This window comes from Chelmon rostratus, chromosome 11 (genome assembly GCF_017976325.1).
Source record: "Chelmon rostratus isolate fCheRos1 chromosome 11, fCheRos1.pri, whole genome shotgun sequence".
In the NCBI taxonomy this organism is placed as follows: domain Eukaryota; kingdom Metazoa; phylum Chordata; class Actinopteri; order Chaetodontiformes; family Chaetodontidae; genus Chelmon; species Chelmon rostratus.
The window spans coordinates 5,386,104-5,414,086 of NC_055668.1; the positions used below are offsets into that span (position 1 = coordinate 5,386,104).

General features: G+C 43.3%; 1 protein-coding gene across 1 annotated transcript in view; it reads left to right on the forward strand.

Moving 5' to 3' along the window:
• Positions 1-27,983, forward strand: part of LOC121614197 (inositol polyphosphate-5-phosphatase A) — a 132,290-nt gene that overhangs the window by 8,380 nt on the left and 95,927 nt on the right. The window contains exon 2 of the mRNA XM_041948004.1: positions 26,424-26,465. Coding sequence (XP_041803938.1) covers positions 26,424-26,465 — 42 coding nt within the window. The remainder of the gene's footprint in view (positions 1-26,423; positions 26,466-27,983) is intronic.

A 27,983-nucleotide genomic window follows, 5' to 3' on the forward strand; every position in this document is an offset into this window, starting at 1 on the left:
TTGATCCCCTTGGATCTTCGCTTTCAGTACAAGAGGTAAAAGTCACCTCCAGCGATCGTCGCAGTAGCCGTAGTAATAAACAAGGCTCATTAAAGTCGGCAGCAAAAGACAGGAGACGTTTAAGAGCCTCAAACTAGTTATTAAGTGCATCATTTGATTCATACTACCTGTGCTGCCACATCAAAATGTTGTGTGGTGCAGGTCTGACTTTCACAGACAACCACGCAGTGCCAGACGTTTCCAAGCCAACATTAATGTGTTCAATAGACGTGGCATGTTAGGAAGGTTTCTCATGCATAAGCTATAACTGGGTTATTCTAGCCATGGCATGACATTTACATGCATCACTACAAAACCAGGTTAACATATTATAAATAGGGCTGATTAGGTGGTAATATCTCAGACACAGTGCACTAATGTCACCATGGTGTTGTGATGCCCTGCAGCCTGGGGGCCATGAGGCCTCAGCAGCAGCCGTCTCCCATCTGCACATGCTGAATGTTGACATGCAGAGAGGAGTTACCTGAAGGAGGTCTCCACGTCTTTGTCTCCAGCCAGAGTACACACTGTGGACTTCCCAGGCTACACCTCCTTGTCCAGACACGCCTGGCTGTGAAGTTATTCATAGTGTTTGAGGGTGTAAGTCTTGTGTCGTGAACGCTGAGTGTGCTTAACGGTGTTTTCAGATCAAACGTTCATGCATTTTTTGACGCTGCGTCATATGCAGAAAAATGTCAGTGACTCTTTCTCCTTTCTCATATATATACAGCTCCCTGTCTCCTGTGCCACGTGTAAACTAAGAGAGAGTGAAAGTAAGGGTTATACTTAGAGCTGGGTGTTATTACTGATATGTTGCTGAGGTTTAGTTATTTCGCGGTGCCACATCACATTCTGTTCTCAGCTTCTGTCTTTATCAGCTGAGGTGAACATCTTCTGCCACCACTGAAGCTTCAAAGGCAGATATTGTAAAACCTCACGTCACAAATCAAAAGTATCTGCATGGCGCCACTAGCGCTGAGACGAAAATGTCGTTTTAATTTGTGATTTGCAGGGAAAATCTTGTATATGCTCATTTAACGGAACGTATGGAAAGTTTGTCTTGTGTTTTGATGGTCTTGCAGTTTTGTGGAGCAGTTTTGAGTGGAACCCTGTTGCAACTCCTCTGAAAGTCATTTGATGTAGGTGTTGTTGAATCATGATGTTTTATCCTCTGTTCACATATTGAGACGGTTGGAAAGTTCACAGCTTCTTGCTTACCTCTCAGTTTTTTTTTTTTTTTTTCAACCAAACTCTCTGGTTGAGGCTGACCGTGTGACTTTCAATACTTGGTAAGAACAACAGCTATGATTTTTTTCTAAGAACACTGGACTTATAATAATCTTCCAGAGGCAGCTGATGTCGGATAGTTTGCAGAGAGGCTGGGTTTTTATGTTTTTAATGGCGTGTGGTGAAACTGTTGGTATTTATACCTGGAATTCTGTGCACAGTTTACATGCTCTCCTTAAGCTTTGCGTCAGTGCTGTTTATCAAAGGAATTTGGCTCACTTTCATCTTGTAAACCCAAAGTGTGTGTTTTAAAGTGCTCGCTTAGCAACAGCAGGCCTTCGGTCCACTTATGTTTTTCTCTATGATCCACGTCCTCTTCACTCGCATATGCTCGGCTGTGGTGATGTCAGCTTTACACCTCCTCCTGGTTGTTGTAGTCACACGCTCACATGAACACATGCACATGCTTCCCTCTCCGTCCTGCTGTGCTTTCTCTAAGCAACCATAGTCTGCCGGGGAGACTCACAAGCTGAATGATTGCAGAGGCGCTCATACCTCTTTCATCTCCATAGAAGCCAAACTTGTGAAGTAAAGGAGCCATGGCTCGCTGCCTGCCCGTGCTGTCGCAGAAGCAGGATCTTTAGATATCCGTCCTCCCTGCTCTGCTCCACATTACACCGGCCCCTTAGCCATGGCTGACTTGATCGAGGCAAGGTCCAGAATGAAGATCACCTTTTTTGAGCTGGCATGATTTGAATGTGTTGATTATTCATAGCTCTGTTTGTCTGTTCTCAAAGTTTCAGTCACTGCGATAGAAACTCTCTGGCTCCAGGGAAATCAAGTCAGACAGTGCCTGTTGTGCTAACACCAGTGATAGCTAAACTGTGAAGTTGTTGTTACAGTTGGGTTGATAGAAGATGTTACTTGGACACTTGGAAGCTTGGAAACCTTGGGACACAGCCATGCTAGCTGTTTCCCTTCTGTCCAGGCTAAGCTAAGCTAACCGGCTGCTGGCTGTGGCTTCATATTTAGTGTACAGGAGGGGGAGAGGGGTATCAATCCTGTTACGGTTACAGCAGGTGCATCAGTGGGTCGGTATAATGTTGAAAGCTTCTTGGTTTACAGTAAAACCCATAAGCAGTTATCTTTGCTGACCACTTCACATTCATCAGCTTAAATTTCAATTGTGAATGGTGAAATTGCTTCTTAAACCCAGCTGTTGGTTTGAACCATCTAACTGGCTTACGGTCCATAGAGCCCTGCCCTCTTGCAGCCTCTGGTCAAGTCTTTCTTGTGAATGACTCTCTCTTTGCCTTTGCCATTAAACATCCCCACCTTCATTATCTGGCTGTCCTTGCGCAGCCACATCTCTCAAAGAAGCATCTGCTAACATAACTGAAGGGCATGCATATTATGAGCGTCACATGTCAGGTCCTCCTCTGCAAAGTCGCCTGACTCATACTGTGATCGACTTGTTTTGCAGGTTAGACAAAAGCGTACATTTTGGACACTTGGGGAAGATCTCCATTTGCAAGCTTTCCTGCAGGCTAGAGCTCACAAGCTGTAGTCTCTCAGTGTCGAGATTCGTTGCATCTACCGTGTTGCTGTACAGGCTTCTTCATTTAGAGAAAAAAGGCTCCCCAGCTGGGTTGTACTCCTTCTCTCTTCTCACCCCCTTAATCTCCCACAGAGACCTCCACACTCACCAGCTCCCTTTATCTTTTTCCCATACACACTCTGCCACACATTCCCTGCAGGACGGGTGTTTATTTAACCCCAAGCCTTTGATGGAGAGTGCTTATTGTCTCTGGTCCACGTACAGTCGGTGGGTGAATATTTCCCAGTTAAGGCCATTGTGTTTTTTTCCACCATGGCCCCAGCCTGAAAAAGTACTGGCTGGTCTGGCCAAGTCATTAAGCAGAGCCTGGTACTGACTATGCTTATGACTATGCTTTTCCTGTAGCTTTTTTTCAAGTTTCCCGGCCTGGAGTCATGCAGTCGGTCAGAACACCTGGATGGTATTACTGTATGCCGTGCTTCTATAAAAAAGATGTGGTCATGAATATGCTTTCTTGATGAATTAAAAAGCGTGTACATGCTGCATTACTTTTTCTGTGTTACATTGCTCAAACTTATATCTTCCATTGCTCTGATCTACGTCTGGTTTCTCTCAACAACTTGTTAGGCCATAATGGAAAACTCCCTCCCAATGAACATCAGTATTTGACTGTTTGACATCCTCCGGTTCCCATTTAAGGCAAGCCAAGATGTACACTGATAGAGCAATACAACACACACACACACGCACACACACACTGCTGGCACTCCATCACTACTGAAATAGCTTGATAGCTCCTGTTATATGTCACATGGCACTCCAAAGAGTTTCAGCTTTGTATTTATTATACTTGTACATGGGAATATTTGTTTTGTGGCTATTGCTGGTCACTTGTCGTGCTGCATCCAGAATGCTCATGTTGTTTTCTTCCCTCAGATGCAAATAGAGGGCCAGCTGCACAGGGGGGGGCGCATTGGGGGGGTGATATTGAGTGTTACTCCTCAGCAAGCTGCTGTGGTGTTGGAGCTTGGCGCCTGCTTTAATTACTGCATCATTAGTCCTCCCACTCTGAGCCTCACTTCTGGTCCAAATGAAGGCCCAGAACACTTAAAGATCTTGAATGTACTATATTCTAAGACAGTAAAATCTCCTTTAGCAAAAAACCAGTGGTACAGTGAGGCACCATAACACTGAACTGTGAAGTTGAACTGTCTCCTGCCGTCTTTGCGCCAGCAAGAATGTGCGACATGCTCCATGTAAGGAGACGTGGGAAAATGCAAGTGCACAGCATTTTTAGTTATCTATCGCAATAACATAATCCTTAGTTTTCATGAACACCTTGTATTTATTATATGATTGCCTTATAACGCCGTCGTTATTCCATAAGGTGACACACGTATTTTATAAATGTGAAATATGCAGTCCTTATTTGTTAAGTACTTTTAACAGTTCTATGTATTACATTTGTGAATTAACTATTCATTTATAAATACAATGGAACAAACTCCAATTTGCTGGTGAAGGCCATTAGCAGAAAGCACTGGAAGAAATCTAATAAGTGTGCCTTCAGTGAAGAATTTACTGTTATAATTTACTATTTCTAAGGTCAGGAATTAACTTTTAAACTTGACATGTCTTCATGAGTTTTGATCACATGTATAAACAGATTTAAAAGCCCTTCTTCTTTTCATTTAGACCCCAAAACTTTGTGTTGCAAAGTTTCAAATGTGCGTGGTGATGAGAAGGCCCGTCACATTGCCTCTTGCTCTGTGCATTGCATTCATAGGCCATGTAACTAGCTTGAGGTAGCATCTTAAGGAAACGTACTGTCCTTTTTGTTGAAGTGTGTAATCGCTGTGGCTCAAAGGAGCACATGTGCACCGCTGCAACAAAAGTGAAATCAGCTACGAGGCTTCTCACTTTTGGCTCTTGACAGCATTAAATCTCATCTGAAAACTGCAAAGTGCAGGTGTGACTAATCACATTAACGCTGTCTCCGTCCTATTCAAGTGTGCCAGTAAGCCATGGCAGTGTGACAGTGAGCCAGTATGTGCATATTAGAACCCTGAAGCTGAACCAGCTAAATGGAATTCAGCCACCTTTAGCGTCATTATTTACACCTGTGGTGTGTTAAACTGTCTTCAGTGAAAAAAGGCCTATGGAAATCTATCTTCAATCAATTTTGTAAATAAGCTAAATATGCTTGAAACAAGGGAATTGGAGCTTCATGTAATGGTAAAAAAATGTCCTCCAAAGCTGAGACAGAACATTGTGTTTGTTACAGTAATATTGATCACAGTTCCTAGTAAAAAGCACGATTAGTGTCAGGGGTCTGGTCGACGTGCTGATGCGCCTGAGCGGTGAACAGCTGAGTGGGAGTATGACCACTCCCTGCTGATTTCCCCTTTGTTTCTGAAATTGTCACTGGGCCTTTGCCAGTTTTCCAGTGCATACGTGTGCATTCATACAGTCGTGTGTGTGTGTGTGTGTGTGTGTGTGTGTGTGTGTGTGTGTGTGTGTGTGTGTGTGTGTGTGTGTGTGTGTGTGTGTGTGTGTGTGTGTGTGTGTGTGTGGTCCCCTCACTGCCTTATCATCCCTGGCCTTTGCAGAAGGTTATCACTTGGTCTTCCACTACCGACAGTAAAGTTTCCACTGCAGACAGCTCGAACAATGCAGACCCTCCCTCGTCTCGCCCAACACTTGTGCCTCTCCTCTGGTAGCTATATATAGACGTCAACCACAAGTATATCTTTGTCTAAGACATCCTATTATTTCTTTCTGGTGTTGCCGGAAAAAAGGTCCCTTGGTCTCAGGCCTGGGAAACTGTGACAGTTAGGTATTTAGCCTCACCCAAATTTAATCCTTCAGTGGCAAACGGTGAGAAAGTTAGCAAAGGAGACAATAAATCAGGCAGGTGTTGTGTATTTTAAGGGTCAAGTTGTGATGCTCTGGTGCTTTTCGTTACGAGGTTCACTCAGCGACAGCTTTCCAAATTGCACTTGTGCTTTGTTTCAGTAGCGACACATCTACAGCTCTGCACAGCGGTGTGTCAGGCAGTAGGCCTGTCTGTGCTTCAGTGGGCGTCACTGATGAAAGAACATGGATTTGAACTGAAAGGTGGACAGTCTAACGGTGATTTAAGTGCTCATTTGACAGGCAGTAGATAAAAGGAGGGCAAGTTCACACTTGCCACTCACACACACACACACACACACTTGTCTGAAGGGTTGTCGTGGCCATTTGCCTGCAGCCTGTCAGCGCCCCTTTAGACAAGTGTCCATTTGTGTCTCGGGCTCCATTGGACAGACCAGCCCTGAGATGCTAGTCCACATAGCAGCTGAACAGATGGTACCAGCTCCAACTTGACTGCTTCACAGGTTTTTATGACCCAATTTGGCCAGCTAGAGGCTAGTTAGAGAGGTAAGACCCAAGCCTTGTGAAAAAGGACCAGATTTATAAAACTGCTAATGCTCATCATTTGGCTTTTACAGGTATTTGCTTTGTCTGTACGACAGATGGAAATTGTGTTAGAAGTCTAAGTAAAAATCTTAAGTTCCTGCATAAGCCCCGCTTAGTGAGTCAGTTGGGTTGTAGAAACATTCCAGCTTTACTGTACCACTGAAGCAGTATGGCACAAAAATTGATGTCCTTATTTAAAGCTATCCAATAGACATAAAACTGTCAGACACAAAGTAGTAGAAGGGTTTACAAGATCTGGCATCTGGTTTGTGCTCCTGTCTTGTAAACTGAGTTAAAAAACTATGCCTGGCTGCTTCTTCATGTGGCACAGCTTCATAATCTTTATATGTAGAGATAAAGATGGGAATTTTAGAACATTAAGCTGTTTTACATGCAGTGTGCTGTTGACCCTTACGCCCCTGGCCTAGTTATGTCTCCTCCTGTTGCACTCATCTTCACATGGATCTTACTTCCCGGTAGTAATCAAAACTAAACAAACTGTAACTGTAGTATTTCAGTTCACTTCAAGTATTTAATTTGAGGAACTACAGTGACATGGTCCTAGTGATGCACCTGTCTGTGCAATGCAGCCAGGTTAAACATATGGCTTCAAAAGGCGCTGGGGGCTCAGGGCACATACTGAAATGAGCAGAGATGGTAGCAGAGGGAATCTTGAGCCTGTGTGTCCTGTTGGTCTGAATAGCTACATCTCTAGTCAGAGCTCTAGTTGTGCAGCAGACCTCTTTGTTCACTTGTCCAGGTTTGGGCTGTTGTTATCTGTGTGTGTGTTTTTTCTTTTTTTCTTTTGTTTAAATATGCTGAAAAAGCATCCGTGGATAAAATGGTGGTTAAGTGGATAATGCTTGCATTATCAGCAGTAAGCCAAACACATTGGGTTTTTCTGTCCTTTGTGCTCACACATCCATGTTTGCACACACGGATTCAAACACAGTGACAGTGAGACACGAGAGTCCGAGTGAGTGTCTTATCTGATTGGCTGCCGGCAGAGGTAAAGTTTTGTGTGAAGGGACACTTAAGGAAATAGGTGGCTGGGGATGCTGGTCTGGTTCTGGCCTTTCCAGTCCGTTGTACTTCATCGTTCATCACACTTCATCTTCCCTGTTCTTGGCGAGCAAAACAAACAGAAATCTCAGCACATTTGGTGACACTGAAACTGTGCCAGCACCTGACATGGCAGATTAACACTGGCAGTTTTCCTGGTGTTCAGGTAGCTAGACGCAAGTTAGCTGTTAGTTTGCAGGTAAACCGTCCCCTTTATACACGTTTGTGTAGGAGAAAATTTTGTTTTTTTACCACAGAGGAATGTTGTTTTCTAATTTTTTTCATATGAAATCTGCAACGTGTCTGGAGAACGGGGTCATGGCTGAGCCCCCTCATATCAAAAAATGTACGTGTCTTCACATGCATGTGTGCCTGGCCAGGCCCAGTGTGTGTTTTTGTGTGAATGTGAATGTTTCGCACCTGTCTGTGTGAGTCAATGTGCTTGAGTTTGTCCAAACGGTTTAGTTTTTGTTCAAGAAAATAGTGTGTGGTGTGCGTCGAGGCAAACTGTGTTTGTGAGTGTATATGAATTTTTGCATCTGGAACAGAGAGATTACATAGAACTGTGTCTCTCAATTCCTGTTTACGCGTCTCTCATGATGACCAGCCTGTGTGTGTGTGTGTGTGTGTGTGTGTGTGTGTGTGTGTGTGTGTGTGTGTGTGTGTGTGTGTGTGTGTGTGTGTGTGTGTGTGTGTGTGTGTGTGTGTGTGTGTGTGTGTGTGTGTGTGTGCGCGCGCGCGCAGCAGTCTGACTGTGTGAATTTTCCCTGTTTCATCCTGTCTTATTGTAGGACCTTATTCTGCTGGAAGGTCACCGGGGAGTGACAGGACTGCCCGGGAGACGTGATTAGATGTATCAGATGATGAATGGGAACAGGCTGAAGCAAACAGGGATCCGGCTGGTTGCATCTGTGAAACTGATGAGGTGCTTGTTGAGACCCACTGCACTCCAAAGGGAGATGCCGCTCGACAGACAACAAGGACGCTGTTGCAGAAAAGGCCTGAAAACAGTTCATCGCTTTGAGGATGGGGATGGATCTCAGGCAGGGCAGCATTCACTTTTTGCTTTCTGCTGTTTACCTTTGTTCAGGGGATCGTTGTTGTTTTCAGCGTCTGCCCGCATCACGGCTCCCACTCATCTGTACGATCTGTAGCAGCGTGTGTGTTCGGGTTGTTCCATTCGTGGACTGCTCTCATTTCTCAGCATCTGACTAGATGCATGAATACTAACTCACGCTTTGGATGACAGTAAATCAGATTGATTGTTTTGCTGCTGCTTCAACAATAATGTAACGTAGCAGATGTACAGAAGGTTACAGTACAAAACATACAGCATATATTTTTAGTTTAGACTGGATATTAGATCATTTACTATGGCTCTATGAATGGCATTGTTGGTTGGTTGGTCTGCCGCTTTGGTCCACACAGAAATATCTCAACAGCTGTTGGACAGCCATGACATTCGTTGTGCCCGGAGGATAAATCCAGATGACTCTGGTGATTCTCTGACTTTCCATTTAACACCAATGGTAGGTTGTTTTTTTTTCTTATCCAGTAAAATATCTCAACATCTCCAAGATGCACCATCTCATTTTGGTACAGGCATTTCTGGTCGTCAGATGATGAATTCTACTCACTTTGGTGACCACCCGACCTATTCTGCAGCATCTAGCATCTGCCAGCCTAATTACAGCCGCACAGAGCGGCTATCATGGCTGCGGACTTGTACAGATATAAGATTGTCCGGCCACAGTAAAGCATGAGCCAAAGATCAAACAGTTTAACAGTGCCTGTGGCTTCACTGTGCAGAGAAAAATCTGTTTAAATAGCTGAACTGAGTGACATGTTATATTCCTCTGAACACCAATGACATAACTCACATGGCGCGATACTTACTCATCTTTTAGTGCCACGGCCAGGCAAAGATGCCTCATATCTCATCGCGTCCCCTCTCCTTCTGTCTTTCGAATGACCTACATTGCGACTAGGTTAGTTCTCTAACTCTAAAATAAGTTATTAACTCCTCACGCTGCCAAATGTATGACACACTTGAAATGTCCTCTGAAATGTAGGCTGGCCTCATCACTTTCCCAACTCTGCTACTCTACTGTGACGGCAGTTCATGAAAGAGTTGCGAAACTGGATTGTGAAATTGTTACAGATTAATACAGATTATTGTTGCGGAGGGTAACTCATGTCACTCATCCTGTGGGTGAGTTGCATGAGTTGTGTTCTGATGTTTGTGAGAGCAAATGCAAATTTCTTAAAATATCCAGGGAGGAGCTGCGGAGAATATTTAATGCAGGAAGAGAGAAGAGGTGAAACTGAAAGAAGAGAAGGATTCACAGAGTTCAGCTGCAGGGCCAGGTCATGTGCAGTCTAAATACCACCACCCAACCCTTCACATGCAGATTCTAGACACAGCTGGGGCCTTCGCTCGTGCATTTCAGCTGCTTCAGCAGATGGTCAGCCATCTTTAACAAGCTTGTCGTGTGTCCACTGTCTGCGTCCAGCCCAGGTTTTAACCACTGAGGCCTGTTGTGGGGTTTCTGAGGCGTGACTCAACCACTCTGGGTCTGGGCCTGGGCACTGTGTTGTGGAAATCCAGCACCCTCTCCAGTGTTTATTTTGGAAGTCTGGTTTTCTGGCACTCTGTGAAGGTCAATACTGAGGGGACCCATTAAATGAGAGGTCTACTTGGGGATGTTTTCTTGATTTGGACATATTTTGGACATGTTTTCAGTTGGAAGAGCGGGGGAGAGTCTGCTTTGTCCACTTTTGGGCTTGCCTGATGAGCTATGATGGATTTAACCTATTTTTTGTGTGACGCGGTTCCCCACGTTGATCTTTCTGCTCTACATAGTAGAAGAAACATGACAGAAAGAGTTGTTGCGGGGCTTCTCGGGGACATTTTAATGGGGTCCTGGTGGAAATAGAAACTGACCTTTCTTTGGCCCCCCTCCTGTTGCTCACTCTTTTTCCTCCGCTCTTTTTTTTCTTTCCATTCTCACTCTCTCTAAAGCACTCCCACAGCAGGAAGAACCCAATTATAGAGATATCGGGCCCATGCTGAAAACGTGATAGCCTGTGAAATGTCTTAGGCGTCACACAGAGACAATGTTTGTCCTGCCCCAGTGCAAACAGGATGCTGTGTGCAGGAGAGCGTCGCGAGATAAGAACAGACAACGGCAAGAGAAAAAAAAGAAAAGAAAAGCCAACCAAGGGGGCAGAGGACAGCATGGACAGAGAGACGAAAAACATCTGGGAGACTGATGATGTAGAGATGATCTGATGACTCTAAGAGAGACAGAAGCAGAGCAACGGTACAGTTACAGTATCACTAGAATGGCGCGATTCTTGTACAGGAAGTAGATTGTGTGCCGCCACCTGAAGGAAACCCAACTTGTAGTACAGACAGTGTGTTGTCTCTCCTCCTCCTCCTACTCACAACCATTTCCTGTTGCTTCCTTGCTCAGTAGTAGTTCACAAGGACTTAATTTACCATCATGATCGAACACGGCTTTGGCAAATCACACGCTCTGCGCGCAGACACTGGCCACAGGGTTTTGCATTGTAGGTGTAATCACATGCCATTGTCCCACAGAAACAGATTACACAGTGATTATATCTTCTTTTTTCCACTAAGCCAAAGATTATTCTCGCTTTCTGCGGACTGATTGAAAGAGCTCACTGTGCCTATCACGCTGGCATTAAGATACTAATTCAGGATCAAAATGTGGGTTGTGTCACCTTCACGGCAAGCGTTGAAAAATGAGACTTATTTATGCTCAACAGGGACTCCCTGTATATTCAACAGCTTGAACAGTTTTTTGGCTTGACTCCAGTGACATGCTACACTTTGTCATGACACAACCTTTCATTATTTTGTTTGATTAAGATCCTTATTACAGTAGGGTGTTTGAACTTTTTCACGCTGAATAACCCCACCACACCTGTCTGGGTTAACATTGATTTATGGACGTCTGGATATGTCCCGCCTCATTTACATGTAGTCTTCGCCCCCCTAGACGCACCTTTGACAAGATACAGAAGACATAAAAACTGCTGTGAGAGCAATATTCTGGAACAGCGTTTTTTGCAAAGACATTGATAATCTGTCAGCCATTCATTTCAGCAGTGTAAAGGCTTTTCTTAGGTTTCATTTTGCTGTTGCTGTGACATTTGTCTTTTTTAGTCACTCAAGATGAACACCAAAAGTGGCTCTCTTTGTTAGTTTTGTTGAATCGATAGAAGTAATGGGCCCTGACACCGAGACACAAACTCCAGGATCAATATCAGAATCAATTTTAGACTTGTAAACATACACACAAACACACACCAGAAGTCAAAAAGCCTCATCAAACATGTCTGTGCAGATGCCTCCAGAGATGTGAAGTGACTTTTCAAAGCTTGTAAAAGTAGAGCAGGCTTTTTATGTTGAATCTGTGACAGCCTAATTCTCTGTCCCGTTCTTCTGTTGCTAAATTATGCATACATGTTTCTAAGTATGTCCTTTTTGCACATTGGATCCTCCTTTTGAAAGAGTGAGCAGAACCAGTCCGATCACGTCCCTCAGGATGTCCTCACACCATCCGAGAATCGAGCACCTCACAGGTTGTTTAAGGCAGCACCTGTACTTTTTGAGGTTTGGTTGACAGAAGAGCAGCTGTGCAGTGATACTGTATTGTAATGTTTATTGGAACATGTGGCAATTGTCAAATTCACTGCTGAATGAATTTGCATATTGAGAGGGAAATGCATTGGAGCTGTGGTTAATATGGCAGTAAACATGGTCTTTCTGAGGTGGACACTTACGCAGGTAGTGTGACTCAGCTAAGATGTTTGGAAATGTCCAGAAATTGGCTTTGCAGATCAGAAAGTCAAAAACTGTTAGTGTCAGTGCACATTTTAAGGCGGTGAGGCATCGACCAAAACATGGAGGCCTCGTAATTAAGCTGTTCTCAATGTTGCATGTGTCGCTGGTGTTTCATCCTTCAAGACTTAAGTATCTTGCAAATGTGCAAAGTTATGCTGGAACCCCTAAACTTAAACTTTGACCAAAAGATGAAGTAGTCAGTTTTGTGGGGTCATAAATGAGTCAAGCAGCCAAAGACGTAGATATATTTGTCATGTAGCTTTCTAGGAAAGCCCCAAAGATTCTTGGGAAAAGAACAGATGATGGCAACAAAGTTATTTTTGGAAAAAAACATTGGCAAGATTCTGTGCATCATAAATATTGTGCGGATAGATTCTTAGTTGGGTTTCTTGGTCATGTGACTGACTGTGAAGCATAGGCCCCGGCTCCGGGGCCTCGGCTGTTGAATTACCCCGGCGGGAGCAAAGTAAACACAAGGATTAACCTTCTGCACTGCATCTGACATAGCTGTTAAATCTCAGACAGAATGAATTTTCAGCTCACAACAATAAGAAGTGCTTTTCTTATTGGCTGCCCTACCGATCTGTTAATGTTTGTGTCGAGAGCCTTATCTTAGTACATTTGCTCATTTCCCAATAGTGCATAATGCTTCCATGCCCTTTTGCTTGAGATGCTTTGCAATAACCTGTAAACTTGAGTTAACAAGACATTCTACGTACAGTGACAGTAACCAGGCCAACGTTTTATTAGATCTTCCAATTACTGATGCCAATGCGGAACATGTTTGGTTCTTCAGGAAAGAGTCTGGTGCTTGTAAAAGTTGAGCGTTTTTATTTCTTTTCCAGTGAAGTTGCACTGATTCGCACATGGATGTTTTTCAGTACGGCTTCACTGAAAGTGTGACACTGCTTTACTCCATCTTTTTTTCCCTCAGTGGTCCAGCTGATGTGCATATTTGCTCCTACAAGTGGAAGCACTTTTGTCCGAAAGCAAATCTAGTGACTATTTGTTTTATTGGAAATGCAGTATATTGGTTAGTGCTGTGTGGACTAGTTGCTCAGGATTATTTAATACTTATGTAAAAAATACACACATCTGGAAAGTCTGGAAAAATATTGGGAAATAATTAAATTTCCATGTCTCCAAAATTCCAGTGTTGTCATTCAATGTGCTGACATTTCCATTGTGACGTCTCTTATTATGAAAGACAGTTTTGCAGTTGCTAAGGAACGATGCAATTTACTTGAAGCTCCCACTGTAACCTTTGCCCTGAACTCCAGGCACCAAGTTATCAAACAATTAAAGTAAAGCAATAAATGAACTCAGCAGAATTGATTTGGCCTTGTTTTCTACACCATACAGTTCCTTGTTTTGGCACTAGAGCGAGGCCAGCTAGTTTTCAGTGAGCCCTCTTTCCACTGACTGGAAAAGCTGTAGATGTAAGATTCGTCTTATCTCCATGAGTTACATTTTTATTGGTTTTAACTAGGCCCACAACAAGCCGTACAGGGCAACACCCAAGATTAAGTTTGTCAGCCAAGAAATCAACGTCCGCAAAATGTATTGAGTCAGGAAATCACTGGTCATCGTTATCCTCTGTGACCACCACAAGAGATGTTGTTGAGTGCTTCATAAGGAGCCAGATTGAATAACACCAGTTTGTCATTTGTTCTTGGTCATGTTCACTACAAAAACGATTGTCCTGTCGCACTGTTGAAAAGCAGAGACACTCTCAGCAGCGTTCAGCTCTCTAATCACAGGTAGCTGAATATGAACAAGACTTGGTGTGGATCAGTGTATGCATAGTGTTTATCTATGCTTGATTAGTGACTCATAATTACAGTGTGGTGAGTCTGGGTGGCATCTGACACACCAGGCACTCCCTTCCCCTCTCGGTGATGGTGTACAGTATTTCCCTGTTATTCTGGCCCACAGCTGTTATTTGTAGACACAGATGCGGGGCTTTTGGGGGACAGATTTGGTGATTCATAGATTCCCTCGTGTTGTTTAGATCATTGTGGAAAGAGCTAAACTTGACTAAGACGGTCAAACGTAATTACTGTGTACAGGTGACAAGCATAGAAGAAAATGATTCCGACATTAAGCTGTGACTAGTTATTGTCCAGAGGGCCTACATGTTTTATAATCGGGGTGTAATCGTATATTGTACTGCACTTGACTGAGCATTTAGTCCTGCATTCCTATAACACTGTTAGACAGTTAAAACATGGATCAAAGCTGATGCATCAAGACAAGAGATTTCTTCCGTTTTGTTCAACCCATTCCTATTCTCTTACAATGCCTACATTACCCATGATGCAACTTGAATGTGGAGCATTTTGTTCGAGAGATTCCGGTGTGTGATGCTAGTAACGGCTAACGTAGCCTGGTGCCTCTAGTCTCAAGCACAGATGAGGAGCGGGCTCCAGGGGTCTGGTGATCTCACTTTCTAACTCCACGCCTCCAATTCTAGCTTTCTTTTTCAATCTTGTGGTCTTCGCTGGGGCTGAAGAAGTTGCAGACATTCATCAAGCATCCACAAAAGGCTTTTTACAGCTTTTCTCAAATATACCGTAGTGCCTGAACACCTGGAAACAGTTGATTGATGTGGGAAGTCTCTGGAGTTCCCCTTTAGAGAAAGTGATTTTTTTTTTTAATTATTGTGCCTCCATGTCAGTTTGAGGGTTTGGTGTGAGCATTAAGACAAAAGCAGTGTGTTTAGCCTCATTAGCAAAAACTGTTTGGGTGTGTTATTCTATTAAAATGAATAGTAATCACTGTAAATCCAGTTAGACCACAGCCTGTTCCCTATACAGTAAACAATTCAGCCACCATAAGTAAGTGTTTACCAGTGGCCAATCCCAAGGCTTGACAAACCCCCAGTTCAGTTTTTATTACACACACACACACACACACACACACACACACACGCATACACATACACATGAGACACAAACGTCCACTTGGATTAAACGGATGAACTGATCTTATTTTGGTGGTCAAAGATCACAGTGACCACACAAAACACATTTTTGGCCTTAACTCAAGATTTCATACTGTACGCCAATTATGACAAAAGATCACACAAATGTGAAATTGGGACATTTCCTTTTTGAAAAGGTCAAAGGTCAATTTAACTGTGACATCATAATGTTCTGCAAAACCACTTTTCTGGCCATCATTCAACAGAAACAGAAGGCAGATTGTGACCATTGGTCAGATACTCAATTGGTGACACTGATCTTCGGCGTCCACCTTGAAACTGTGCTGATTGTAGAGATCTTCTGCTCTGCCGGCTTGAAGGTGTGTGTGAGGCATCCATGTTTTTTAATTTGCATCTTTGCAGTAACATCCATATCTGTAATATTGTAGTCCAACACAATATTGAGCGTCAGGTGATTGTTGTTGCACTATGTGATGAGGCTCTCTATCAGTCCTCTGTGCTCCTCTGTAAGAACAGTCGGTAAGTGAAGACGGCATATTTCTCACTGGACATTATCCACTGAAATTATACGTGTCAATCAGAGTTTCTGTTAGAAACAATTGTTGCAGGATCCCTACAGATACAGGTCTTTTTGTTTAGAGTAAGATCCTTTTTGTTTAACCAGAAACAGCCGCTATATTGCTCTCACCAATGCCACCAGACTCCATTAACAGAAACAGTAATTTTATCATCGTAAAAACACTTCATTCAAACTCAACAGAAAGTAGTAAAACTCACCTTCTTGATTTGTCTTTTTACTGTTCCAACAATCACCGCCAACTCTGGTTGGGTCAAAATAAACCCTTAATTCACAGAGTTAGATATGAAAATAGCAGGAGGGGAGAAAGAGGGCAGACATCAGAGAAGCACAACAGGGTGTAGTGTACAGCGTGTAGAGGCAGAATGCTTTCACATATAACTCAGGAATTAATTTGACCAGATGTTATGTCCGGGAAAAATTTAAATATGTCTGACTTTAAAGGAAAAATAACATGCAAGATGCATGTATTGTATTACAGATCTAGGTTATTGCTTTGGAACTCTGCAACAACCTTAACTGTTTGCGTTTGGCTTTTAAAAGAACAGTTTGTTTCCATAATGTTGTATGACGTGTCAGTATTGAATGAAATCAATAAATTAAATTACAAAATTAATTCCCAAATCACATTGAGTGAAGACATTGCCATGTATATGGCTTCTCACTAACAAGGTGTTTGAGTACAGTACAGGAGCTCTGTGCATCATATTGTTGAAGGGAGTTTGCTGTGTGTGTTGAGTAACACATGGCAGAGGTGTGAGTGGGAGAGCTCACACTATTCAGATAGTAGCAAAGCTCCGACAGTTGCTGGGCTCCCTTTCGGCCTAGTGCCTATTGCACAATGCAGACCTCATCGTTGAGATTTTACAGTGAAAGCGATTTCCCAGATGATTATAAATGTCCTGAATTTCTACTTTAGACATCTGTGAATTTCTTCAGAAATATGTAACGAAATGCTTTTTGATGGCATTTTTTACAGCCGTGATGGACCAAGGTTTTAGTCTGTACTGCACAGCTGATGCTCTGCAGTGTTGCCTCAACCATGCAGCGTCACCCTCAACAGACACTGTACCGTCTATCTAGGAGGTGTTTTGAATGGTGCTGTGAGAGTGCGCTGCGTTCTCATGCAGTGAGGAAAAGGCTTTCAAACTACACAGCTGTGGTTGCTCTGAGTGTTGTAATTTCCTGTTTCTGATGACACTAAATCTACACAAATTCCAGCTGATTGCAAAGTGGATGCACACTAAGAGGGGATGCAGTGCGCAAATATGTACGAACGCTGTTTTTCTGTTTTCCTTTGTACACTATAGCGCTACTGCATTCACCCTGCGGCTGCTATTCTCACTATGTTTGCTATATTATAGATGCAACAGTAGTTAGCATGCACAGTTACCTACAGCAGTGCCTGTTGCTGCTCCACTCTCAGCCTGCTGCTCTCAGAAGTTACATTCTGAAGAACTCATCCTCTGCAGCTTCTTCATACCATGCTCATAGTTTGGGCCACTTTTCAACGTCTTTAAGAATCATTCATTCTTTCTACAGGCGTCTCTCAGTTCAAGGTCAAGGTAGGCTGAAACCTGTCCCATCATGCATTGGGTAAAAGGCAGGAAAACACCCTGAAGAGCTCATAAGCGCTAGAGAGCCAGCAAAAACGCACGAGAGAATACGCAGCCAACATGACGGCACAAGTATACTGAAACTGAAACAAATATTATCTGGTCCTTATTTAGTTGTGGTTACTTGCTAAATATAAAATAATTAGATGGTTTGTTTGCAGCTGACTGGAGAATTAGCGCCCGCAGCTGTTTATCTCAATGAACCAACACCTAACAACACGAGCGGTTGGAAACACATTCTAGATAGAATACATTTTCTGGACGTTTTCTGGGCATTCGTGGGATCGCACCGCTTTGCACACCTGACGGAAGTAGGTGTGCACGGAAGAAAAAAAAACATGAAAGAGAAGTTCAAATCCTGCGTGCTTTCTAACCGCTGCATGAGTGGGTGAGCGTTGAGATCGTCTGTCTCTGAAAGTTTTAAAAACTGCCGGATGCAAGCCCCTCTGAGTCGGATGTAGAAAAGATGTGGGCCAACGGGGGTTTCAAGCGCTATCAGATGATTTGCCTGGCACTTTGTTTGAAGCGCACTGACACCCTCTTCCTCCTCCGCACCTTATCCTCTTGAAGGATGAAGACATCTCTCAGGAGTCAGCTTAGGTCTAATTTAACGTTTCCTCTGAGTGGGTTTGCTCTAATTAATTCCATAATGAGCCTCTTTGATGTGGAGTTAAATAAAACACTGGGGGGACACTCCTCCGCAGCATCCGGCCTCCACCGAGCAACTGTGACAGAGAGTTGTTAGGGAAAGTGACATCAGCGGCAACCTGTTGAAGGACACATGGCCAGCCAATCAACTGATTCCCCTGCTGATTCTCCAGCTGCCTTTCCTCCTCAGATCCCCTCCCTCAGTCAATGGCCTCCATCTCGGCAGGGTATTTTTAGTCAGTTGCCCGCTCCCCTGAAAGCCAATAACCTCCTTTCTGTCTGTCAACACACACTTACAGAAACTGCCCATGCACAAGGAGCTGTGCAACGCCAAGGCCGGAAAAAAAAGCAAGGCTTTGACGTGCAGGGCCTCCGTGGCATGCCCCCTGCCACTGCTCTACATTTGGACATCTTCATTTTGATTTTTGTGTGGGAATAAGCAGCTTTTTGTTGTTGTTAATTAGGTTGATGACCTTGGATGAGAGGAAATGAATTCCTGTTATTAAGAAGCATTAAGCTATTAAAGCATCTTTGAAAAGATGTTTTTATCAAGTTGTGGTCGTTTGGGGAAACATTCCAAGCCTTCTTGCTATTAAAAGCTGTCACTGATTGATTCTCTGATTTTGCATGGCAAATGAAATGGTGAAAAAGGATCTTTTTGTATCATGCCCAGTATCACGCTGAGTTTGTCAACTCGCATTGGACGTGACTTGTGATTTTTGTTTGGCTCCCTGAAAGGCATTCTGACTGAGTCACAAGGCGTTTTAGATGTTTTGAGGACAGGAGGTAAGATAGACTGCTTCAAAACAAACAAGAAGACTAAGCTGGAGTGTGACGAAGCTGCCATTTTGTGGATGGCTACCTTGGAGCCACCCGTGCTGGAGACAAAAACTGAGCTAGAGGGCGAGTGACTAGTGGATTTGCATTCATCAGGTGGATGAAAACACAGCTCTGAATCCTGCCAATGCTGCCAACTCCTCCCAGACCAATGCTAACCTGTCTGCTGGTTGTGTAAATGACCAACACGTTCACCACATCGACTTTATAAAGTGATAGTATGGCACAGCTTGTTGTGCTGCCCCCATGTGGCCAAAGAAATCAATACATGCCAATGTACGCATTAAAGATTGGGCTCAGACAATTATAACAGTTGTATATCAGAAATACCCTGCAGCTTAAATGCAGAGGATGCTAAGGGGATGAGTTGAGTGTGACTGTGCTAACTTTCAAAGCTTGACATTTAAGTGTGTGAAATCACATTTTTTTTTAAAACTCTGAAAAGTACTTTTTTATAGCTCTCAAAAACGTAACTACTGGCATAACTGACTGTCTGTTTGTCTGAACAGGGTCAGGGTTGTCCTCCATAAATCTGATTTTAGAATTGATCATTTGCTACATGGATTGTCTGGAAAGAGTTTTTCCAGATATTTAGTGTTCAGTGGGACTTGCAAGAGGCAGATTTAAAAAAAAAAAAAGAAGAAAGAGTCAAAGCACCAATTTTTAATCTGTAGTATTTGTCAGTATCCAAAAACACTGGACCCTACACCTCCTCTGTTGTTCTCTCCCTGTTTTCAAAGGCTGATTAGTACTCTTTGTGACCAGTAAACAGAACTTCAAGTGTAAAATCAGTGGACAGCCCCTCTAATCTTCAGTGATATGGTGATATTCATCGTACACAAACATGCCTGAATGTTTTCCTCCTTGTTGCTGTGTCTTGTGCCTCCATTGAGAAATGTTCTTCATCAGCCCACGTCGTTCAAACCGACGTGTCAGGCCCTTCACATAAAAGCATCCACCTCGTGCCACTCATGCATGTTGCTCTACGTTTTAAGGTTTCCTTCAAGGAATCGTGAACACCTGTGCACAAGCTTGTTCTATATGCAGTCATTTGCCTGATTTGCTTCCCAGAGAAGTCCACTTGTTTGTATCTTAGAGACGGAGATGGGAAGAGACAGCCGCATTAGAGCTTACTTTACCGTACCTTTGTGTGTAAGTTGTTCCTCAAATGCAGCTTTTCTGCTGTGGTAGACCTGTGTGTGTCTGATGTCAGTGCCAGGTGTAACCAAGCAACCGTTGCTTTTTTTAAGATTCCACGTCTCCACTGTCTTCTTCTCAATTATGGAGGTTGTGTGCTACAGAGCTACGTTTTTTTGGCTGTATTTATATTGCCCCATGCCGGTCTGGTCCGAGAAGGTGAGAGAGAGCTGGGCATGTTTGTCTGGAATGGAAGAAGCACAGTTGTTGAGAAGGATGAAGCAAAATAACAGCCAGCGAGGACGAGAGGATGGACAAACCTACAGACCTCAAGGAAATAATAATATTATAGTTGAAATTGAGGCCAAGAGGAAACAGCGTGAGGATTGCTTGGGAGTATGAGGACTAGGTGGAGAAGGGTGATACTCATGCGGTGACCATGTGTTCCCAGCAGATCGCCATAGGGGTCTTTAACAGGACAGGCCTTGACGTAATTTCCCTGCCAGCTTCAGTTTAAACGGTGTGCTGTAACACCAAGGCGGCCTGAGGAATGCTACTACACTACGAGCTAAAGAATGCCTCACGCAGAAGCCGCAGGGGGGACAGCACTGTGTGGGCCTGAGGTCCCAACCTCCGAGGCTCTGTGGCAGTCTGAAGGTTGTGACCTCTGTTCGGCTCATAGAGCTTCATGTTACTGACAGCTAACAGAGCCACACATGGTCTGCCAGATGTAAAGCAAGAGGGCATTGGTCAGTATTTTCACCAACATTAAACTGCAACATTTGGATTGCTGACACGCTGATTGCAGGCCTACTCGTCTTCTGTAGTAGCAGTTGTGGGAATAATCTCGTGAGTTAACTTCTCAAAGCGTGAGCGGGCAGGTGTTGGTTAATCACTTCCTACTTCTCATTATTGAGACATCACCACACATTACACTGGAATTTATTTTTTTGCAAAATTCATTCCAGTGTAATGACAATTGACACAGTGCTGCAGTGATGATGGCATGTTTTCTGTTGCAACCTCGGGTTGTGGTTCAAGTGCGTTCGCTGGAATCACAAAAAGTAGCGTCATTTCTCACACAGACATCGAGACGCGTTTAGTCATAGAGATACTTTTGTTATTGTTCTTGCCTGTGAAGGTTTTGCTTGACGACTATTTATTGCGTAGAAAGTAGTTCAATTAAAAATGGTTTACTGGAAGGCCTGTGACTGATACTGCATTGTGCAGTACATGTTTCTTACAGCATTGTGATATCACATGAAACTAAAAGCACCTGCGTCCTTGAAACCTTTTGGTGTACATTTTGTGTAATTTGTGTAAATGCACCCTTCGAGATGCTCTTGTGGCCACTGGGCTGTATGGCAACTGTTTTTCCACATAGCACTGGTGCTACAGAGGGTGACATTTTTGTCGCACAGGCCACGAAATTATAGTGCCAGTACAAACGTCTGTTACCATCTCTAAAAACAACCACAAGAAGCGCAGCTCACTTAAACAGCCATGTGACTAACCAAAGGACATTATTGTTGCATAAAAACCATAACAACAAATGTTATAACTCAAGCATTTTCTTTATTTGCCCATAGTGGTAAATTGCAGGGACATAACACATCTTCCTATACAAAGCTTCCATATATTACCCTCCAAATGAGCAGTACAGATCTCAGTGACTTTCTATCATTATACATATGATGTAATTTATGTTAAATTCATATCGATCATGCAGTATAAATCTGTGAAGAAATTCAATTCATTAGGCACAACCAGGGTCTGTGAGCAGGCATGAAGTTAAAGTTCTTCCTTGCAAGCTCGTTCTGGATTTTGGTTTTGGTTGATAACTTGAAAATTAAAAACTGCTTCATTTTCTCAGGTCATTGAGCCCAACTTGCTCATACGTAGCAATATAGAGTAGATGATGCATCAAGCTGGTGAAGTGCATCTCTGCCGTCACCATGTTGCAGCAGGCTCTGACCCAGCCCAACTTTTGTGCTGCTTTTAGATGTCTTGATGAAAGAACTGGCAAAACCAAACAACAAGGGGTAACATGTCGAGTGCAGAGATATTATACAGTGTTTTACTGTTACAAATTTGTTGAATTGATCCTTATTTTAAGATAAAACTGTGACAGACTGTCATGTTACTATGCTCAGCTACCTCATGGCAGATGAAGAAAAAAAATAAGTTGATTTGTGTAATAGTTAGAAATCAGTAAGATGCTGAAAATGATATTATCAACCATCAGCCACCTTTTTATACATTTATATGAGGTCAGAGCTGCATTTGTCTTATTCATCTCTGTTGTATAAACATGCAACCCTAGCTCATTTACTGTATTTTCAGTTGTACAAAACTGTAAGTTTATGAGAATATGTAGCTGCAACTCTGCCAAATCCTGTTTGTTGCTAATGTAAATTAGGGGAATGTGAATATTTCACTCTAAGAATTGTGAAGCCTGTTAGAAATGTAATTGATCTATTATCTTTAGTATTTGTCATGTTTTATGAATTAAGTCTTTATTTCTAAACTTACAAAACTAACAAAATTACAGCATGACTGTCAAAAAAAAGAAAAACTACTGAGGGTAAGTTCATCTTACATATCATATTAATATTACTCTTGAGAAAACTGTGGCATACTCAAAAATGCTGCCTGGTTCAACTTTGATAGCTTGAAATATCAGCATGAGATCATTCACATTGTAGTATTTCAGATTGTGCTTCTCGTCTCAGTGGGACACCACACGTGCCCGGCTACAGTGCTTTGCATTGTATTTGTTAAATTCAAAGACCTGGCATTTGCAATCGGCAAATATCTGGTCACAAGATAGTAATACCTACACTCAGTGGCAGCGGGAAGTGTTGTGACGTCGAGCTGATTCGCTGAACGTTGTGAAGCTTTATTGCCAGTTCAAACTGAAAAGGAAGAGATGTATTGTCATATTGAAAGTCACGTTGCTGTCCAGTGTTTCCCGCTGTTGTGCAAACGGAATGCAAGTGTTAAAAAAAGATCACCTTTTCTCTACCTTTTTAATGGATGAGATTTTTAATAGATTTCCACTTAAAAACCCAAGCAGAGTCTCTTAGTTCCCCACGCTGTCTCAAAAGTAGGCCATCGACTGAAACAGAGGCATAGGCATAGAAGAGAGAGGAGGTGGAGAGGACTAAGCGAGTGAAAGAGCCAGCGGAGGAAGAGGAGGTGTACGTGGAAGAGAGGCTCAGGAGGGTATGGGTTTATTTTTACCTCTCGGCCAGTGTAGCCCCACTTTCTAATTAAGCGCAAATTAACTTCTGATAAGCTGAGGGCGGGTGGCGACGTGCCGCGGCTACAGATATAGACTCAGTTTGTCCTTCCTTCCCTCCCGCTATTAGCCCACTTTCTCTCCAGGGCCCAACGAGCCACCCCGGCAAGGCCAACATCTGTTCCCCTGAACGGTCACATCAGAGATGGGTCAGCCTAAATCTGAGCTCTCCAGAAGGCTCTAGATGAGCCAAGCTGCTGTAGCTGTTTTCTTTCCACTCTCTGCTCCATGTCAAGTTGATCTAGGACACATATTCCCCAGATGAGATACTTTTAACCTTGTTTGTAAAACTGTCAACCGCATGGTTTTATTGCCTCATCGCCACGGTCACCCCTCCATCAAGTTGGTGTCAGCTGCGTTGTTTCAGGCAAAGGCCGCTTGTGTACCCGGAGAGAAATCTTTGACAGAAGGAATTCATCGCAGTGCGCGCCGCTGGGTGTCTGTGTGATACAAGCGCGATACACCCGACACCTTTGAAATTGCAGAGAGCTCAGCTAACAGTGGTCTCGGGACAAATGACCAATGGAAAGAGCTAAAAATATCTAGATGATTCGTCAACGCCTGTTATTTTACTGGATGGCGCTATCGCCAGGATCCCGCACTTCACTATCTAAACTTGGGAAACACATGCAAACGTCTTTTGTGTGTGGTTTTGGTGCAACATGTGCAAATAAGCCACCAGCAACTCAAGCATGTGCTGCCGATGTACTAAAACCCTGAGAGGCGTGCACATTGCGAGGAAAAAGACTCTGACCAGTGTAGTCAATGTAAAGTTGTGAGCGTATGCGGCCCTTTGCAGCGCTGAAGGACGGTCAGGTGGCAGCTCTGGGCTGAACCTTTCTGTTCCTCTGTCTGCCTCTCTCTGTCTCGCTCTCTTTTTCTCTTCCTCCATCCATGTGACTAATGACAAGGTCCAGTGTTTATGTCCTTATATAGACCTATGCTCTGTCTGATCTGGCTGAGGCTGGGACGATGGTGCGCACACACACACACACATTTGTTCTGTCTTGAGGCATTTAGGTGCCCTTGGAAATGTCAGCATGCATCATGCACGAGCTGTTGGCTACATTAATGTGTCTCTTAGTTTGTTAGTGTCTTGCTGATACAGGAATAGTTCATTTCACAAAGTACATTCGTTGGGTTTCTTTCTGAGAGTTAAAGCCGGGACAGTGAGCATGATTTGGACATGACTACTGATTGGACCTCTTTGGAGCGAGTCTGTTCCGTGTTATATGTAAAGATTCTAATCTTAGGTCTTCAGATTCAGTCGTTACCAGTCATCACAAAGATCTTTTTGTTGGATTTCTGTGAGTGACACCGGTGACTGATGACACCACGTGTGTGGCCCGAGGTAGTGACACCAGTAAATAAAAAGCTTTACCTGAAGTTAGCTTTGTGTTACGAAGTTCACTAACCTGCACTTTCTTCTGCAGGATGCACAGTCCTTCACACCTCTCTGTCCAATATCCCACCCAAACCCACTCTTGTCCTCCTTTTGTGGGTCTTCTCAGCACCTTTGTCACATCATGTAAACAGTGCAAGCTGCCGCTTGCTGTGCACGTTTGTTTTGGTACAAGATCACACATCAGTCAGCATTCGTCTACCACCAGAGCTCCTGTGGTTACCAGTCATTCAGTGATGTCAAATGTATTAACTCAGTTATTTGCACTTATTTGTATTTGCTCATGCTTCCTTTCGACTGTCAAAGACTGAAAAGACTATCAAAGGCTACCAATCTTCTCATCTTAATCTTGGGTTGTCACTTTCGTGTACAGTTGGACAATATGAGGGTGCAATGGTACAAACGTGTCCACCAGTAGAGATTCGGCAGTAGTGTCTCCACCTTGGGAGCTATCCCTTCGTGTCTCTGTATATTCGGGTCAGGCTGTGCAGCAATGCCACTCGTGAATCCAGCTGCTCGCCAGCTGGTCATCCTCTGAGCTGGTTTATTAGTCCTCACAAATTAATACTTGTGTCTTGTTTGATTGGTCTGTACGTGTCAATGTAAAAAAAACCACATTTTTTGGTTTAATCAGGAATCACATGGTTTAACTATTTCTTGCCGACCAACAGCCGGGTGCCGTGACTTCCTGTGAGAGCCAGTCTAGCTTTTTCCCCTGCTTCCAGTCATAACACTTAAGACCGTATCCTCCCTTTTTGTTTAATAAACTACACTGTCACTGTCACTTTGTTACACTATCTAGTGATCCTAGCTCCATTTTATAGGGTTTATTGCAACAGAAGTTATTTCCAGAGAAAATCAGTGAAAAAAAGTAGTTCTGTTGTCTGAAGAGGTGATCGTGTTCTCAAAGACTCTCACACTCGATTTGATTCAGTAACAAATAGCAAGTATTTAAAGTGGAACAGTTTTTTTCAGAGAGAACATTAGTAATATTAAGTTTACTAAGATTGTTTTGTCAAATGAGTGAAATGTTTTCTGATAGGGTTGTCATGGCGATGAGGTATTTGTGTGCTTTGTGCCCTCATACCATCCAAGGATAGTGCACCTACTTCAGTAATATATTAGGGCTTTGTTACAGATACCAACAGAGCCTGCAGATCCCTTGTGTATTCTTATTTTAGACTAGTCTTGTTAGGACAAACTTTCCAACACACACATACACACAAACACGCGGAGCTGTTCATCAGACCTAGTTATCGACATAGGGAGATCTCTCCTTAAATGGTAGACTGCCGAGGGCCCTGTCTCTGTTTCCACTGCACAAACCAAATGGAGTCCAGGTCTGGGAATAGCCTTTTAAAGTGGAGGAGAGCGAGGGAGGGAAAGACCGATGCAGGCAGAGCAAAAGAAGGTGAGAGAGAGAAAGATGAGGAAAGCCTTGTCGATGCAGCGGCGGACACGATTCGTGACCCCGAGAGAAAGATGAATTGTTCAACTGGGGGAAGGCGGCTTCCTGTCAGTGGATGCACAGACGCAAACACATGGTTGTACATGAGAGAGACAGTAGCCAGATTTCAGTTTGGTGTGTTTACTTCTCATTGCCAAATTGCGTGATCCAGCACAAGCCATCCGACGTCTGAAACGAGTTCATAACACACTTTGAACCACGCTGGATCTGTGACGATGTCAGGAAACACTCTCAATGACGTCACTAACATCTTGTCTTTTTTCTCTTTCCAGCCTGAAAATCTACAGAAAACATGGCTGAGGGAGTTTTACCAGGTAAGTGATGCAGTATCCAGCCTCAAATATGTAGTGAGGAAGTGCGTTAGAAATTGTCTGAATAAATGTAAAAATGATTCATTGTATTTGATATGACAGAATATTATTAGTATATTGCATCGGGATATTAAAACTACAGCTTTTACCATCGCAACATATTTTAGTGTAATTTGTATAATTAATTGTAATCTATTTATTTTTCCACATCATCCCTTCCTGATTCGATGCAGTAGTAGCACTGTGGATGTGCTATGGACCCAGCAGGCCTGTTATGTGTTTCCAGTGTTGTCATGGGACCGTGACCACAAACCTTAAGGCTATACCATGTGATTTTCTCTTTCAGTTGAAGCACTGTAGATTAATTCTAAATAATTCTAAAGTCTGATCTAATCTCATTAGAGTGAAGGCATGTGCTTCCTGTAGTGTCCCCGTTTAAATTTTAGACTTGTTTGTTCTAAATCGAGATCCAACCTGTGATGCACATGATCAAAAGCTTTCTGAGCGTATCTTTTCATCATCAACTGACCCCGTTTGGGAAGCTTTAAAAACAAAAATCTTGCAGACTAATGTTGGGTGAAGCCGCTGTGATCTTTCTCACCTTGTTTTCACCCCTCTAAATGCGCTTTTTTTTTTTTTTTTTTTTTTTTTTTCAGAAAGCAAAAGCTCGAGCTCGGTCATGTTTCATATCTTACCTTTTCATCTGCATAGGAACCCCTGACTAACCACAACTCTTTCCACCGGGGTAAGGGAAGTGAGGCAGCTAGAACTCTTAACTGCTGTCTGAAAGTGACAGACGCAGAGAGGAGAGGGGGAGCGAGCCAGACACTTTTGCTATGATAACCAGCATTTTTCTGCACAACTCTGTTGTGGTTGTGAAAGGTAAAATTCGGGAAATAAATGCACTCTGCATTTTTTTTTTTATAAAAGAGTGTGGATTTATGCAGATTGGAGCAGCTGAAGTCGAGTCGGTGTTTGTTTTGGCTTGTGTGCTTACTTGGTCAAAATTGTTTTATTTAATTTGCACTTATAATTAATGAATTGTAAATGAGGTCATGTGTGTTATAATTTTGAATCATGGGGTCATTTGAGTGCTGACCTCACAGGACTTCTGTTGCTATGAGTTTTGACAGCTTTGGCATTTGCCATCACCACAACTGGACCCACCAAAGAAACACAGCTGTGGGGGAGGTTCTGATGACTCGCCAGGCGTTGAAATATCTCGTGCAACTCAGTGCTAATGTTACCAAGCTCGGCTAGTTAGCTTAAGTTAGCTTCCTAGCTTCCACTTTCTGAGCGTAGTGCAAGCTTAACAGCATGGTGGGTCCTTCCTCATGTTGAACAAAGGCAAAGCTAGTGCAGTGTGTGCCTATTGCAAAAGGGCAAGCGTTTTTAGGTGATAGGACAGCAACTTTGTCTTGACAGTGCACATTGTAGCAACGGCAGCCCTCAAGTGTCAGGAAACGGCAGCCATGGGACAGGCCTATGCAGAGGCCTGGAGCACTGTTTACACTAATGCAT